Source organism: Branchiostoma lanceolatum, chromosome 7 (genome assembly GCF_035083965.1).
Source record: "Branchiostoma lanceolatum isolate klBraLanc5 chromosome 7, klBraLanc5.hap2, whole genome shotgun sequence".
Taxonomy (NCBI): Eukaryota; Metazoa; Chordata; class Leptocardii; order Amphioxiformes; family Branchiostomatidae; genus Branchiostoma; species Branchiostoma lanceolatum.
Window position 1 is genome coordinate 15,285,043 of NC_089728.1, and position 18,464 is coordinate 15,303,506.

The following is an 18,464-nucleotide window of genomic DNA, read 5'->3' on the forward strand; positions in this document are numbered from 1 at the left end:
TTGAATTCTTCTTCTAGTCATTCAAGCATTATAACGATTTTACAGTTACAGTCAATAGGGTTAAAAATCAAGCCCTCTTCTTCCTTTTTTTGAGGGAATTTGTGTACACTCTTGCATATGAGAAGACCCTTTTATTTTTGACACCAAGCTAATGTTTTTATATTGCTAGTGTTTATTTTTGGTTTGTTAGTAAACACTATAACTCAAAAGGATTTTTATGATCTCTGTGTAGGTATGTAGCTATAGTAAGCCCATGGCTTAACTGTCACCTTACCATGAAAGAACAGTGTATATCTACACTAGCTTCCTTGGCAGATCTTTGGGTTGTCCAAGAGATTTTTCTGGTATACGTTCTCTTTCCTTTCTGCACTAGTTTGTGTTGTTACTATTGGTTACAGATAACCCTATCAAATAAACATCAAACAACAGGCAAAAAATAACAAGGAGCCAGTTCTCATGTAAACTGCACCTGCATAACCTTTATTTACATGGAGACTAGAATTCCATACACTAAAGACATATAAAATATGCCTTTAACTGGAAAATCAGCTTATTGTGCTGTATGAAAAGTTCCCATTTGAAAAGATTTTTTGTCTCGACACCTCTACTACTGGTTTGTAAATCTAGGCTGCTCATCAACATGAAAACACACCACTATGGATACATCTCCTATCTTGGATCATTGATTGAAAAGTCTATAAGGTCAGAAAACATTGCACATGGTAAATACAGAAAACCAGCACTCAGGGGGTAAAACTTGACGCTGTCTCGTCGCTTGGTTTTTGTCACTTAAAACGTTGTTGTTTATCATCCAGTCATGTTTGATAGTTGACTGCGACAAGCAATACAAGTACCCTCACAACAATACAGGTGGTCTAAATTACAAGGGTTCAGCAAAGTGAGTGGGTGCGCATGTTTTTCCTCAACAAAACTAAGACACACATGCACAGACGCTCTATAAGGTAGGTACGTATGCATGGAAGGAGGGTGTCAAATAAACGTACATCAGAAGAAGCACATGGTAGAGAGGCATGACAACACGACGGAGCACAACTCTGCAGTCCAACTACATTCTAGGCAGAGAAAGTTTTTTTCGCTTTCGCACATGATATGACTACATTTGGACCACAAGTATAAAAACGTAACAAAGAAATCCATTCACAAATTCATTGAATATACTGTACAAATGTGCAAGATTCAAAGCACATTCCTTCTTGACACTTTCCTGTGATGCAGCAAACAATGAATTTACAAGAAAAGGATTGCCATTGCTTACACTAAGGTTTTGGCAACAATTCTAGCTGCAATCCACAGGGCGGACAGCTCTCCATTCAAAAACACTCAACATGCAAGTTAGAATCACTGGCAAAGACAAGATCTGAATCTGAATTGCGGCCAGAAAAATATTTCCTTTTCTCACTCTTTTTCTCCCAAAACTATGTTTTCTTGGCAAACCTTTCGGTTTTTATTTCAATTTTTCCATTATCATCGTTCTATTCATTGTCTAACTATTCTTACTACAAATGGCTACATTTCTTCCCCTTCCCAGAGTTCAACACAACAGGCCGTCTGGGTCAAAGGTCTCGGTTACCCAGAACCCTCCACAAATCCCACAATCCAATTCTTTCTTATTTCCACTCACCAAACAGGCAACATGGCCTTGAAGTCTCGTAAACATGAAGGACAGGTGGGAGATGATGCAATCATTATCATCAACAGGCTCACAACGTGGCAATAAAAACTTAAACATGTAGAGTTACAGTCTGTTTATTTCCAAGAATAATGTAGAGTCTTCGTTTGACATGTTTGAGTAGTTCAAAAGGCAGAGCATGAGATATTTTATGAATATACATGATTGTGTTCTTATATAAAAAGTATGTTGCAGAGCATGATTTTGTTTTTCTGACGTGATTCGAACCTGCGGTCTTTTCTTTCTTTTTTCCTCTTGTAAACGCATACACAAGAAAAATAAACAGGGCCCGATGCAGGCAGTGCTGTCACAGGTGATGGGGTGAATCTTTGATGGTTCAAGCACAGATAGTGAAGAGCGGTCATGTTTATCCCATGCGAGCATGGCATCGGGCCCTCTTGCTGGGAGCCGGTACACCCCACCCCGACACGTCGCCATTGGTCACACCCGAGTCGTTCCTCCACGCGTGGGGACGTCTTCACGTCAGGAAGTGGCAGAACAGCACTGCAAAGCCGATGTTCAACAGTATAACCAGGATGATGATGTGGGCTGTCGGATTCTGGAAGGAGAGGGAGGAAAAGAAAAATCATGCGGTGGTACAAGTTTGAAGGTAATCTCCAAGCAGATGTATGGCATTGGCTGTTTTTCGAGGGTAGGACATCAACAGAGAGATTAGCAGCCCTTGACAGATGTCCAATATAGTATAAAACCATCCAGAACAAACAAAGACGGTGCCAAACATGTACATCTGCTTGAAGATAAGTTGACAAAACTTTCATGGATGGTGATGTGATGAAGACATTTGTGTTTACCACAGGCCACACCATTCCAAGAATCATAAAGAAAAGCCAAACATGACACTTGAAGATAGAGCTCCAACAAATACTCTTCCGTGAGCCTTTTTTTTGCAGGGACAATGGAAAGCAACAATGTGCAAGAATGATAAAGCTGGACTAGATTAAGAACTAATCACGGTATGTATGGATTACCGATAGTGGAATTTCCACTATGACATTGACTGATTGAGAGCTGCAATGATGTACATTTGTATATGGTACACATATTACTGCATTGGTAGAAATGTTGGCCAAATGTTTATAAATTTGTGCCTCTTTTTTTTCTGTTCTGCATTTGCTTTGTCAAGTACAGTGTACATGTATTAAGTGAAAAGCCTTCTTTACTGTCTACCATTCTTAACTATATATTCTGTATGATTTTTTCCCAATCTGCCTGTCACTGTTTGTTTTGTATTTTGGCAGGACCCTAGCTTGTCTACAAGCCCTCCCAGTTGGAGTCGTCCCTTAAAGGAGAAATCCTGCGGCTTCCCATCTGGTAGATTGTCAGTATTGCTGACACTCAGTGACACTTCATTACTTTGCGGTCTATATTTGGATGTGGCAGCCATGAGTATGTAACTTGTGCACTCAGTAAAGATAGAGCAAACTGCCTACCGTCGACAGAGTGGGTAGACTTAGCTGACCCCATTGGGGCACCATTGTGCCATCCTTCCTTAACCTTCAAATACCTCCATATGGATTAAAATGTCCCGTTTCTGCCCAAAGCTGCTGGCTAGACCAAAACTTGGACGGGTAATTTTAGCCGCCTCGAGGTTTGCCGTGTCTGCATACCAGTTTATATCGGTGCTGGCATGCTGCTATTGTTACTCTTGTGCCACATTGTGTGGGACCGCTTCTCACTGTATCAGCCGGCATTCCTCAGTTGTGGCTGCCATTCAAACTCGGGGAAAGGGAATATCTCGTCGCCATTGGATCCTGTTCGTTTCTTGGACGTGTTTTCTCCGCGTTGACTATACATGTATGCTCGCAATATCTGATTAGTCCTACCACACATCCAGAAGTTTCTGCTTAAACAGTTCGTCGATTTTATTTCTGACTTAATGATGACATTTCACAAGATGCCTGAGAGCCGAGTGTCGGAATTCCTAATCCTTTCATCAGCATTTGGCAGGGCTAAGCTCGTGTTTTAAGGCAAAATTTATCATTCCCGAAATAGCAGCCAAAGAGGGGTTACAGGACGTCCTCTACATCAATCACGCTCTTAAATAGCTATAAACGTGTCACAGCTTAACTTTTCCAACCAGTGTGGCAACTGTGTGCTTGATGATAATGTACAGTTAGAGCTCTGTTCATAGCAACTGGTGTCAGTTTTAGAATTTGGTCTAACCCCATCTAAATCACACAAAAGTAATGTGATACAACATTGGCAAACAGCTGACTCAACATCGGATGAAGACACAAATCATAATCATTACTAAGGTATGCAATCTATAGTGAGTAAGGACACACACTTGGAGTGAAAAATGGCTCTTCTGCAACACAAATAAGAGCAGGGATTAGAGGAAAGATACGCGAGAGCTGCCCAGCAAGAGACCAATGCTTGGGGAGGTACAAAAATAGATGGCATGGGGAGATGGTATGCCACTTATTCCTAGCCCAGCTGAGGCATTAACTGAAACCGATGATGTTTTAACAATCTGTTTGCTAATTTTCATTTACGTATGACTGTGAAATCTCGGCTTTCCTTTCTTCCATCGTTGTTCTTTAAGTTTTGTGGGAAATTTTCCAGCGGTAATTTTTTAGCTGTCAAATTTTCAGGGTTTATGACATTGGACTGGACAGTATGATAAACAGCACCTCTTCGGTACATTTTTCATAGGGTAATTTACCTAACGGACAGGAAGTCCTCTATCATTTGTCATGCCTGAAAGCATGATTTAGTGTATATAATGTCATATAATCAATGTTTAGGCATGCCTACTTAACAACCTGGCAATTACTTTTTAAAAGAAGCACTTAAAAGAGGTCCTCAAGATCTTGCATTCCAGCCAGTGTGGACACCGGAAATTGAAATGAGGACACTGTTTCCCAAGGTGTGCTAAAACTATAGTCAAACTCTTTTTTAGTCCAGTATTTTGTGGCAGCCAAGGCAAACTTGTTTTGACCTGGCTTGCAGCATCCCAAATGTTGGTGAAGCAATAGTAATGACCAAGCTACATATATGTATCTATCTGCTTCATAAATTTTCTTTTTATAGATAAAGTACAAATTATAAGTATGTTTAAAAGCAACATTTTCTCGGCCACCTTACTTTGAGGTTTAGGTATCATTATCCATTACCTAGGCTGTCCAATGAATGTTCAATGATACGTTAAGATACATGTGTGTCCCCAAGTCGTTAGTCTTTCTTTACAGTACTTTTGTCTGTTTCAATGTCATGCCAAACAAAATTAGCAGCTTTGAATCAAGCAATGCCGATTCCTGGGCCTGAAAGCTTACGGACAGGAGGCAGGATGAAAAAAACGAAACAAAACAGGACAAGGGGAACACCTTTAACCATTTCTATGAAATAACTCACCACCTCCTTTACCATCATAATCTCTGACGTTGGTTTCCATGTTGTATCCACGACGTTCTGTTCAGTTGGGGCGGCGGCGGCGGCAGCAACGGGCTTCCCGTTCGGAGCCAGGGGCTCGACGGGCGCCGCGGCAGCCGCTACTGGTTCTGGCTCAGGTTCAAGCTCAGGCTCTGGCTCTGCTTTAGGCTCTTCTACGACGGCCGGCGGTGTTACCGGCTCTAGCGCTGTCACCGTGTGTATCATCGTGCCCGCTTGCACGGGCTCGGCAGCCTCCACTGCCTCCATAGGGGTGTCGATGTAATCCTCAGGGTATTCCTGTAAGACACAAAACACCTCACATGCTCACAACACAACAGAGGACAACAATCGTAGCTTTCTGTACAACACTACAAGGAATTGTAAAGGAAAGCAACTGACATGATACAACATATTTCAGACTCTAGACAAGTCATTGGTCTTTAACTTTGTAATTGAATTTCTGGACAGCACAACACTACAATTATAAAAACAACAAAGATGAATAAGATTTTGGCAGGCAAAATCTATTAATTACAAATTTGGTAGACAAATTTCAAGACTTTTAGTGTCCAAGAATATTAAAAGTCACCTTCTTCTTTAACTTCTGTACATTTAAACAGATGCGGTGGTTAACGGGGGTGGGAGGTTTAGAGGGAAGTTCAGGGGAGAAATCAGAAAGACACTATAAACACACAGGGCCACAAAGAAAAGAAAAATGAGAGTTGTTTTTAGTTAAGACTTGAAACAAACTCAGATGAAAGTTGACATTTTCTATGATGGAACACAAACAATGGATTAACCCTTAAGCTGCCAGGTTTTTTAGCCAAGTAAAAATCAAAAATGTTTGACCCCTGACCTCCCTCACGAAACCCGCGAAACACCCGGCGGCGCTAACTCCCCTAACTTCCCGGCTTCGCGCGCTACACGCACGCAAAGCTGTTTTGTTCTGGGCAATACCCTATCCCGGTTATAACCGGGTCCAGCACACAAGGCATATTTCTGTATCCCTAGTTAAGTCGGGACTGGCAGCTTAAGGGGAATTAGTTAACCCGAATGGTTGTAAGCAGAATTGATATCTAATGCACAGGTTTACTAAGCCTAACAAAAAAAGGATTTCTTAATTGCAAGGCAGTGTGAAAAATAAATATTTGTGGATGTGACAATCTAAAAGCCATACCTACACACACACATGCACAAGTTATAAACGGGTTTTAATATCTTATCTATTAAGGGGGTTAGAATTGTACAAATGTTTTCTTTAGAATTCTTGCATATATCAGATTCTTATTAACCTGTAGATACTGTACATACCGGTAGCGTCTGTCAGGACCAGTGGAAGAGTAGCTCTTCAGTGAGCTCAACTGGTTCTTTTCTTGTGTATAGAATTAATGATTTAATTACCTCCAAGTATTGATCTTCAGCTGTATAATCTTCCTCAGGATATCCTTCCTCTCCTGCTGGTATCTCCTCCAAGTACAGCTCTCCTTCCTTCTCCAGATATTCGTCCTTTCCTACCGGCGCCTGTTCTTCTACCGTTGGCTCGAAGACGTCTAATGTGTGCGGGGATCTCCTCCTGTGTCGTAGCGTGGACTCTGACTCGAAACCGATTCCTGAATCCGGGGTGGTGTCGGCGGCAGGACCGTACTCGTCGTAACCCTCGTCTTCGTAAAACTCCCCCTCGTCGCCAAAGAGATACTTGAATTTGGGAGGAACCTTGTGCAGAGAATAGGGAGAGAGAAAAATACAGACACGTAATGTGCTGTTAGAATGGAAACCAAGCAAGTGGAACAAGAAGATACATCAGGGCTCAAAATACTCTTTTTCTGCATACTTTGGATACGGGTGCAAAATTACCTGCACAAGACAAACTTTACCGACGTAACTCTTATCTATCACTAACAGTCCATAAGAAACAATGCCTGAAGGTGGTCTTGCAATTTGCTGTGTATTAAACAGGATGCTAATTACCTCCATGAAAAATGGAGGTATAGTTTTTTTGGACTGGTGAAGGTTAGGTGCAGGTAGACATCTGAAATACCTGCACAACTTTCCAATTTTATCTGTACTAGCCAGCATATGCAGAATGATGGTATATTGAGTCCTGTAACATGTAACATGAAAATGGAATGTATTTTGAAGAGAGAAAAGCTTGGGGGGTTAGAAGTGCTGTCTACCTAAGTGATTAGTGGCGGGCATGTCTTAACTGGTGCACAGGGTGTCTTGAGTAATTATTGTGGATGAAGTCTTGACTTTTCCAGTTGATATGATATAAGAAAAGGCTTTACATTTTTTTGGAACAAATATGATATTGAAATATGATCTACAGTGGCATGGAGTTTGGAATTTAAATCTGGTCTGAATATCTTCATCTTTTGATGTTAGACATTAAGATGATGCGTGCATGACGTTGTAGAAATTACTCAAGACATCCTCAACTTAAGACGGTCCAGTTCCTTACACCTACTGCCATTCCTAAAGCCAATCTGTGGGTTCATACGGGCGGGGCCCACTCTGGTGCCAGTGCCAACTTAAGGGTGTGGATCTTAATTTTCGGTGGCCATATTTGTGCGGTGCCTCGTTTGCAAAGGTACCTTCGGGGCTTCCAAGTTGGTGCCTATGTTCTCATACACGTCTGGCCTGCCGGCGGACATCCCCACGTCCATGGCAGTGGCCATGGCCTCCACTGTCTCAGGCTTGGGAGGAGGGGGAGGCTTTTCCTCCTTCTTGAAGGAGGAACCGAGCCAATCCTGCACGGCTTTCATGCTGAACTTCCTCTTGGGGGTGGTCTGCTCTGAATCCTGCTCCTTTGGTGGACAGATAGATAGGTAGAGAGGTGAGCACCGCCTGATGAGGGACACATCGGGCACAGGAACCACACCTGTGGGGCCTTCAATCCCAACCTCTCCACTGCACATTCTCTAAGTAAATTCCCTCTAACATCTCGTACTTTACAAGTTAGTTGATTTTCCCTTAGGGTATCCCCACCCAGAGTGCTACACTGGCTAACTGTGAAGTATTTTCAGAAAGGGGAAATAAGGAATACCCCAAACCCTGTTAGAGAATCTGACTGGGTTTTGGCCACTGGGAACCCCTCGTCCACCTACCTTCTTGTTTCCTTTCTGATCGAGCGGATGATCTTCCGTTGTTCCGACCACTTTTCTGGCCATGTCGGGAGTGACGAGTCTGGCGCTGGGGCGCGGGCTGGCCTGGGAGGGAGAGGCGGCCTGAGCGAGGGCCAGCTCAGCTGTTTCAGCAGCCTCAGCTTTGGCCGCCGCTTCTGCCTTGTTCTTTATGTACTCTAGACCTGCAAGGAAAAGAGGGGGAAACACTTCAATGTCATGGTCAAGTGATGCTTCAGCAAAACCTTCAAGTTTCGAGTTGTCTCTGTTGTAATAAAGAGGGTTTAGAAGGCAAGATAACAGTTTTGCAAGCAACTGGATAGATTTGTAAATGATCAGATGTTTCAGACAGTATCCACTGTCTTTCATCATTGACTGAACAAACGTCTGACCATTTACAAATCTATCCAGTCGCTCGAGTAACTGTTATCTTACATATCTTACTACCTTGGTATCTAACCTTCATCGACATAGAGTTAAGCTTTGATATCATTATCTAGAATGCCAACTGATATTGCATCAAGTAGTTTGGGCAGCATAGCCTTAGGTTTTGAGAATCACCCACACAAAGACAATACAATGTATACAAACTGTGATTGGAAATGTAACATGTATATTTTGACCAGTGTACAAAAAGGTGTACCTTCTTCATTTACTCTTTCTTAAAATGTGACTCTTTCTGCTGTGCATGCTTTATGTATGTATGTAAGCTTACAACACTGTGTTTTATGTTTTTGATAAGGGCTCTCTTCATCATAGCTCTCTCTAGAGAATTTCAAATGGCTTCACCTTAATTTTGCAAAAGTTTTCTTGATAACCTGATGAAAATGTCATAGATTTTTGTCTGTCCATCAAGGGGGATGAAATGGTTGAAATTTTTGTCCGTCCGAAGAAGCAAAATTTAATCTAGGGCAGGGCTTTCTCCAGGGCCCGTCCGATCTGGGATGCAAATTTGCTTGTTACAAAAAAGAAAAACTTCACCCCATAGTCCAGAGTATCTGAACTTCATGGGATGAAATTGATGAAAATGAATTTTGTAAGCTTATTAATAAGATTAAAGATTTAACCACAAATATTTACACCACAGGCTCCCAAACAATGAGTGTTTCAGGAAAAAAAATTAAACTGTAGACAGGCCTGATCCAGGGACAGAAAGACGTAGAAATCCCTGGTTCAAATCCTGGTTTTTCTTACCATCCCCATCGCATCCATCATATCCATAAGAAGCTTCCATATAAAGTAAGTGGAATTAACAGCTCCAGGTTTTTAGTGAACATTAGAGTGGAGTGAAAATGTCAAACAGTGACATCTATCAACTATCTCGCCTTTTAACCTTCAAAGCTCTTAACTGCTCAGCAACCAATTCAAACATGGGCTGTAAAGCTCTGATAGAAGGTTCCATTTAGGACTCTGTGGGATCAAGGAGCTTTAGTACAGATGTGTCCTTGGTAGGATTGATCTGGTGATGTCTTTTTGTGTCAGGTTTCATGTCTACAGACATCAGACAGGTCGAGTTCCTTACATTTCAGACAGTTTGAGTTCCTTAAATTTCATTAAACTCCAGTTAGTATGTAGTGTCTGAAAATGACATGGCTTTTACTTGCACTTGCAAATGCTTTCATTTATAGTGATTCTCCTTGTATTAATACTGTTGCAAAGCATCGAATCGACCTCCTCTTAGCATGTATTTCTCAGCATCCTTTGATTCTTTCCTTGCTCAAATGTTCTATTAAAAAGATTGAGCAAAAACATTGTCTCTCTCATGCACACAGCAACACATCGTGTGGTACGTGCTTAAGCTAATAGGATGACCTATTTGCAATTGCACGGATGCTCATTTTCGGTAACTCCCAGTTAGGCCTCCTCCAGTCCTCCCTCTGCTTCTGTGGGACTACTTTGCAATGCAACATCTCCATCCCAACGACTCTACACCATCACCTGTTGCTGGTGTTGAGTCCATGCCCAAAGACTTGTGCTAAATGAGCATCGAGACAAACCGGTTTTTAATGAGTGCTGCTGCTGCGGTGTCTAATGAGCATCGAATTCCGCCAACCTCGTTATTCGATAAGGAATATTGATCGAACAATCTACTTGAAGACAATTGTACATATCTAGACATGCATGGAAGCCACATTTTTCCTTTTTAGTCACTTTCAAGGTGTTCCTTCATCATTGAGAATGAGAGTACAAAAAAACAACCCTCTCTCTTACATAGAGATAGTGCAAAGAACAACCCTCCCTCTCACATAGAGATAGTACAAAAGACAACCCTCCCTCTTACATTAAGAGTTTATTCTGATGTAGTTACAGGTGGATCTCAGGGAAATCTGTTATTCTGATAAAAGGCAGATGGCGCTGCTTACTGTCGCAGAGGGGGTTGGACTAATGATCATTACCGGGTGCTTCGTAGATTAATGAGGTACGCAAGTGCTTGGGATACTGCTGCGATTCCTCATCATCATTTTCCCAACTGCTTATACGAAAGATAATCAACAACTTTCATTCCTTTAGTGTATGCTAACATCTGGACGGAGGAAAAAGAATTACGTTGCAGTGAAGACGGGGTAAGGAAAGATATCCAGCCGGCCTCTTTAAGGAGACCCGTCAGCTTTACTTGGATGTTTAGGTATTCCCAGTGCCTTTAAGGCTCTCTGACGTCAAGAGCGGAATCCTCTTGATACCTTCTCCCCTTCGCCTCCCTCCATCTCTGCATGCTAATTCAACCTTTAGTATGTGGGTCTGATACCCGCCGAGACAGCATCCATTATGGAGAGCCATAAATAAAAGGCCTGGGCTGCAGGCTGCCTATGCTTTAATCTCGCAGCCCGCTTATTTTCCTCTAATTGCCCCCAATTTTTGCTGTACAACCCTCCCACTGGCTGTTCATTTTGCCAGCCTCCCAGGCCTTTGAACGGCATATATAATTGATAGAGCGGCAGAGAGCTGTCTTTTTGTCGTCTGAGGAAATCTTCCTCTGAAGGGATTTTCTTTGGGTCTGAACACAAAGGAGAGAGGTGTCTTCAAACGTACACCAAAGGCTATATTTTCCCTATGCAGCTGCTCTAAACAAACCCAGTAGAATAACCTTAACAATAAAGTACATAAATCAAGACAAGACTGGTAAGACATAGATTTATCAAGGTATAAAAGTACAATGTAGACATATCTATCAAATAGTAAGGTGCGAAATTTCATCTCATATGCAAAGATCTAACTAACGTACATGAAATTCAAACTGTAACTTTAAATTTTGCAGTCATTATTATTGTTGGTTGCAATATTTTGGTACAAGAGTCGGTAATGTTTCCATTGCTAGCTTCATTTGTGATTTGAGAAAATCAAAAAGAAAGAAAAGTACCCGGACTGTTTTGGGCCAATGACTTCAACAAATGCAGTTCAGCTGCCAAACAAGATAAGGATTCACCCGTACAGACAGTAATGTCTGTAGCAAAGGCAGATAGACTCCTCTCCCTTTATCTTATTCCACATGTAGCGACTTGCAAATGTTGCAGCTAAGAAATTCAGAGACAGAAAAAAAGAGATCAAACATGCCAGAGCAGCAATTAAGTTGCTCAGCGAGGCATCCCAAATCTCAACTGATTGCTTGCTTGTGAAAGGCTGAGTGTGAATTGGAAGTTATTAAATTTTGCTTGGTTGCAATTATGGAAGAATTCATTAATATGTTGCTATTATGCAAGATTTCATTAACAGGCTTCTAAATCCCTACTGCTAAATTATTGGGAGACATGGTAGAAATTTTGCCTGTTTGCTACTCTTCTTCTCGAACTGACATTAAAGAACTATTTGGCACCTGCCTTGTTTTTGTGTAATGGAGACATTTTAAAATTACATTTTTAAAAATTAATACTTTTCAAAGATAGAGATGCTGGATGTCAGATCAGTGATGACGATATTAAAAAAAAAAAAAGTCTATGCTATGTTGATGTAAAATTGACCCGCCATGCAAGCATTTTCAACAACGTACATAGTGCGTCAAACGAAATGTTGAATGAACGACACTTGGTATTCTGGTGTGGGTTCACAGCAAAGCTAATTTCACTCAAGCCTGCCACTCAGCTCGCTTCACCCTCATATCTGCCAACCACTGACAACACAATTTCCTTCAGTGTGTGCAGAAGTCAACCTTAATGTCATCCCCTTGCCATTACTCTTCAAGTACCAATGAGGGTCTACATGCCTTATTCCGTGAGCCCGAGCAAGCTGTTTTGATTTGCCGTTGATTATAGCCAGCCTGCTCTAATTCAATGCTAAGTGTTTTTGGTGAATCATTCGTATTTTGTATTTATTGAGAACGGGACAATTCATTGTTCAGCATGGTTAAGTGTATTGACAAATCCTGCATACCGCGTAGTCAAGCACCAGATTGCCCAAACGTCCGTTGTGCCCCCCATGCATACCTTCACCGATGTGTATATGGACGTACGATGACACGTATTTAATATGTATGAAATGCCGACTGAATCCCAATTTCATCCCCGTCATTGCAGACAGCAACTTCATCAAGTGGTATCCTAACTTCATCATCTAGTAAAGGCTGTCATCATCATGGGCAATTTGTAATTCTACTTCAAAGTTCAATATGGTACTAGAAAAAATGTGGTTTGGCAATGGACGAAGAGCAGAGGGAAACTCAAAAGATGTGGTGAAATATCATAATTCTGCATGAATTTATTTGTTCATTTTAGTTCAAGACATTGGCCTCTCATCAAACTATGAAATTCAATAATATTGGTCATTTTGAATTTTGACAAACACTGGAATTTACTGGAATTTTAAAAATTTTGATAGATTTTTCAAGTCAAATATCATTAAAAGTTATAAATAAAACTATGAATTTAATGTAATGACGTAAACTCAGATACAAAAGCAAAGAACTAAAGATAGAGATAGGCATGCTCTTTCAAACTTAATGCATAAGTGGCAAACATGGTAGCAATGAAACATGAAAAAGGACTTCCAGATCTAAAATTACCACTGTTAAATGTAAAGTGAAGGTTGAATGCTAAATCAAGAATAGGTTTGGAGGAAATTATGTTTAGCTCTATGCACATTTTTGCACATATAAACAGTTATTTACAGGCTTCTCCTGCTTATATGGTGTAGACCTGACTTAAAGGCACCCAGAGCATTTTATGAGGCTTAAAAATTGAATAAAAAAACTCAATTTCTAGTCATTCCTACACATAGTAAGTTTCAATAACTATACCATATCGACATTAAAGGATCAAAGATATGATGTCGTTGTGGGGTGAAAACTGATAGAAAATCCAAGCCCTAATAGACTGATCCTGACTGTCCATTACAATTAGCGGTTTCGACCAATGAAAGAGTGACTGCGTGTCCGTCAAATATTTGCATTTTTATGTTTTAATTTTGCATTTCTACGTTTTGACGGAGATGGGCGGGGCTATGGTATCGGTCTATTTACACTAGGTGCGTGAAACTAAAAGATCCCCATGTAGCTTATTTTTGTGCCGTTGTTGAGCACTTTTGATAAGAAATCTGCACGCAAATGTGGTAAACAGTGGCATTGAATGCCAATTTTATAAAGATTACAGCAATTAGAATAATTCCAGTTTTTAAGCCTCATAAAATGCTCTGGGTACCTTTAAAGATGGAGTTTTTATCTCATGACAAGCCATCCAAATTCAGTTTGTTGGTTCCTGGATTTAAAAATTTAAAGAAAATACTGAACTGGAATATCACAATGAAAACAGTCTGAGAGGTACCTTGCTTCACACAGTTTCCAGAATGGACTTTTTCCATCCTGTCTTTAAAAACTAAGGAAACATGGCCAAGATGTATTTTTCCTGATTTTACATATCCAGACAGAAGCCATCAGTTGCTTTGAAACCCCAAGACTTCATCCACATTTTTCACTACACGTCTGTAATATTAACAAACAAAGAAAGCAAATGGAATGCCAATGATTAAATATCAAAAGTCACCACAGCATGTGGCATATTACACATCAAAGGCCCGCACCTCCCTTGAGATGCATGTCATGGCATCCCCCAACAAATGATAAGAATCTTAAGTTATATATTTAGTCACTTCTACAGTATGGGGCCAGTACTTTTTATCTTATCAATCTGAAATCTTTTCTTCTGTCACATACACACTATTAGCTTGAACTGGGACCTTGGCATTGGGGATTTACAATGTGTAAGGTCATACCTCCCACTTTGATGACTAAGAGTAATAGAGAGAAGGAAAGAAAGATAAAGCAACCGTTGCCAATTTAAGGTTTACATTTCTTGAATAACAAGAAAATTTATTTTCATGACTTAAAAGAGAATAACTTTGCTTTGCTACAATTGAATTACATGTAGATAGTGACAGAGGACTGTCAGCAAGTCATATTATGACTTAACTGATGATGTAAGGTACAGACATGATTTGTTTATTAAGACAAACATGAAAAAGGATGGTCTTGCTGTCATTCCATCCAGACATTGATCGATAGGCACCAATACTAATCAATAAGACCATATGGACAGCATATGCCATAGCCCTAAATACTTCCCAATTCATTAACATTCTGATGATGTATCTCTTTTTCACACAAAGGTCTTCTGTAAAAAAAGAAGTTATGTTTTGTTTCTAATTGGGAACATAGATAACTACTATAGTGCTGTAGATAAATTACCCTATTTACCTTGGAATATGAGGATATTGGAATACTGAAAATGTTAACATTTAGTGTCCAATTTGACAATGTCTTTTATATGGAAACAGAAATGGTACATTTGGTGCTGTAAGATTATTGCGCACTGTATCTTCATTTTTTTGCCCCTTCTTTCCCAAACTTATACATGTTTGTGATTATGACTGTTATGTAGACCAAAACGTACATTTAACGGAAAGTTTGTATTTTTCTATACCTACCCAAATGGTAATCCTAGGACCTCATATATGTTGGCATGTCTTTCACAGTTATGATAAATTTCATTTCAACTAGCTTGGTAGATGAATAATATTATTCTTTTACAGCTGACTTTGTATTGATGTTGTTGCTTTAATACATTTAAATGTATCAGGAAGTGGCCTACATTCACTTCATTTTCATGAAGGAGATATTGGATATAATACAAATAATTGTTTTTCAGTGCCTGTATATTGAATTTACTAGAACCAATTGATGTTGTTGTTGTTGCTATGATACATTCATCATAAATTGCATACATTCACTAGCCTGAACTAGTAATATACTAGTTTGCACTAGTCTGAACTAGTTTGTATTGGAGCCCCAGGAAACTAACTAGCATGGCATATTCACTGCCTTTTCATGAAAGAGAAATTGTACAGTGTAATCGGATTAATTTTTTTCATTGCTCATAATATATATTGTATTTAATAGAACCCAAAACACTTCTTGTTGGATCAAAGCATGTAGAACGTAATAACTTAAACGTAATGAAATGTTCTGTTATAATATAATTGCAACCTTTTACTGAATTTACAAGAACCCTTGATGTCACTATAATACACTTGTTATAAAGAGGCCAAAATTCACTAGCTTGAGCTAGTTGTGCTAGTTTGTACTAGTCTAAACTAGTTTATAAGATATGCGTATATCTTCAGCAAACTAACTGCATGTAGGACCACACCCAGGCTACATTCACTTCTTTTCACGAAAGAGAAATTGTATATACATGTAATTTAATATGAATAATTTTTTTCATTGCTCACAATATATTGTATTTACTAGAACCCAACCACTTCCTGTCAGATCAAAGCATAGAACGTAATAAATTATTATGTAATCAAAATTGTATATACTGTACATGTAATAGGACTAATCTTTTTCATTGCTCATATTTATTGTATTTACTAGAACCCAAGCTCTTCCTGTCGGATCAAAGCATAGAACGTAACGAAATATTCTCTCATCGCAACATCAAAAGTCTGTCTGCCCTTGTGTAAGGGGACCACCTGGAAAGATTTATTTCTTTACTGATCAATTTCCTGATGCTGAATAATTCCATTATCAAACTGCCGAGAGGGATGGCAAGCCTTATAATTCATGTCCAGAGTTCCATGCTGCTACAGACCCTTGGGGCTCTTACATAAATGCCATGCATAATGCTGCATGTTACGGGAAACAGTATGGCAGGATGTGCATGACATATTCTCCATCTTTCTGCATATATGTGCACTATACGAAATGTGATTATCACCTTACATAGAATATAATACAACCTAGCACGCTCAAAAGGGTTTAAAATACCCACTTGCAATCTGACAGGTTGCAGAAAACATAAACAATTTGCAGTTTTGCAGGGTGAAAATTGAGGCTCAGAGCACTTACAAAATATGTATTGAGCCCTACTGCCAAAGTAATACTTTTACATTTCCACCCATTTGAAAGTGATAAATTACATGATTTCTATCCAGATGTTCGGCAACGATTGATTTTTTTTTCCAGCATGGAGTCCTCAATTATTTCTAAGTTGCCAACAAAAACCTAAGGTCAATCAATCCTGTATGGTTCGATAGGAAAAGGAATTTCCTGCTCCGAGTTTTCATGAAGTAGCTGTGTGTATCTGTTTCATCAAGTTCCTTCCCTTCCCCATCTATTACCATCATTCTTGTCAGACCTGCATGTGATAACTGATGGCTTTTGCTGGAGATCTGCCATTGTGCATCTCACAGGAACAGTTACCATTTTTTTATTGGGACAGATATGGTTTTTAACAGTCCTAGTAGAAAGAAATATAATTGTAGAAGGGTTTTCTGTAGGTTCTAATTGTTAGAGATATATTTTCCAATGTAGTCTTGGTGTGTGATAATTCGTTTGTGACAAAGTCTCACTTAAACATGAAAAGTATGAATATAAAACACAGAAAATAAGTTTCAAAACTGTTAACTACTTTCCAGCAAGTACCGTTATGGTATTCCCCAATCAGAGGTTTCGATTAAGAAGGCTAGGAATGGTCACAGTTTTTTTGTCCAGGGGGCAGATGAAAATTGCGGCCACTCCTAGCCCCCATGGCAGCTGAAACCTCTGCTTAGAGAATACCATGATAAGATGTATTTATAAACTCCCTGTGACCTTTCCTAGGCTGACCATCAATGACATGCTGCTAACTTGACTCAGATTTCTGTGATGTTGACTGTTGCTTTGGAGGAGATACATCAGACGTACCCAGTTGACTTACAAGTAGGTGTGAAGTTGGCTTAAGTAACTCGAGTTCTAATTTCTGATCAGAAATGTGGACTCAGTGATGATTAACTGTTAATTAGAAAGCCTACAAACTAGTAGTGGCTTATACCTCCTGGCTTTGGGATAAGGCCCTGGCGCAAAAGACCACTTTACTATTCAGTCCAGCTTAAATCTTGTGAACAATACAAAATGAACATTGCCTCACGGATAGTGACAATCTAGCCTTCTTTGCTTCACTATGGGTTTTCCCCTTCTTTCAGACAAAAAACTGACTTGTATTTGCTTCCATCAAAACAAACTACATCCTTATGGGTAACGCCATTAACATTAATCTGCCAGGTTATATAAATCTGCCACTTTGAAAAACAGTAGGTGTGAGAGATCTATAGTGCAGCACTGCCAGGTGTGCATAATTTAGATATACAGGGGTGCATTATACTGGAGGACGTTGGGTTGGAGATCTGTTTGGACATATCTTTTCAGGGTGGCGGTATTATGTACCCTGGTGGAATTATGTGAGATGTTAACTACTATTGGTCCCTCGAAGAATCTCGAACAACTGTGTTGACTTAACTTAAGATTTAAATTTGATATACACAATGATTGTCAGGACTTGTCTCATTGGATACTACAAGTGACGCTGCTCTTACCTGGTTGGTGGAAGGTTGGAGACAGTTGCCGTGCGACTAATCGTGCAATGTCTGACTCTTCTCTTGCGTGTTGTCTGGCAATGTCTGCTTGTTCGGCCTTTGCCCTCGCGTGGGCAGTTCTGGGGGGGAAGAACACGATTTAGTAACTCCTGGTGAAAAATTACATACAGGTTTGGAGAAAGGTCATGTACAACATCATAAAACTCTCATGGAAGCTCATCTGTGTTGGTATTAATCATAATACAATGCTAAACTTTCTTCCAACACTAAGGTATTCAAATTTTCAACAACCACTGTCGCCTTCTTCAGGATCAATTATGTATCATAAAACTCATGTTCATAACATCATAGAACAATGGTCAAATGAAACTTGGATGAAAACATGTTGGATTATCTTGATGGTGTTGAAAGTGCCCACAAAAAAA

General features: G+C 39.9%; 1 protein-coding gene across 4 annotated transcripts in view; it reads right to left on the minus strand.

The window, feature by feature from the left end:
- Positions 1–451: 451 nt before the first annotated feature.
- Positions 452–18,464, minus strand: part of LOC136437854 (junctophilin-1-like) — a 50,035-nt gene continuing 32,022 nt past the window's right edge. The window contains exons 3-9 of one of the 4 annotated variants that reach the window (XM_066432386.1): positions 18,040–18,158; positions 8,188–8,387; positions 7,675–7,887; positions 6,485–6,796; positions 5,673–5,765; positions 5,078–5,380; positions 452–2,249 (exon numbers count right to left, since the gene is read on the minus strand). In XM_066432386.1, coding sequence (XP_066288483.1) covers positions 2,169–2,249; positions 5,078–5,380; positions 5,673–5,765; positions 6,485–6,796; positions 7,675–7,887; positions 8,188–8,387; positions 18,040–18,158 — 1,321 coding nt within the window. In that variant the 3' untranslated portion in view covers positions 452–2,168. Of the gene's footprint in view, positions 2,250–5,065; positions 5,381–5,672; positions 5,766–6,484; positions 6,797–7,674; positions 7,888–8,187; positions 8,388–18,039; positions 18,159–18,464 lie in introns of all 4 variants that reach the window. The other 3 variants (XM_066432385.1, XM_066432388.1, XM_066432387.1) reach the window with 3 other exon arrangements.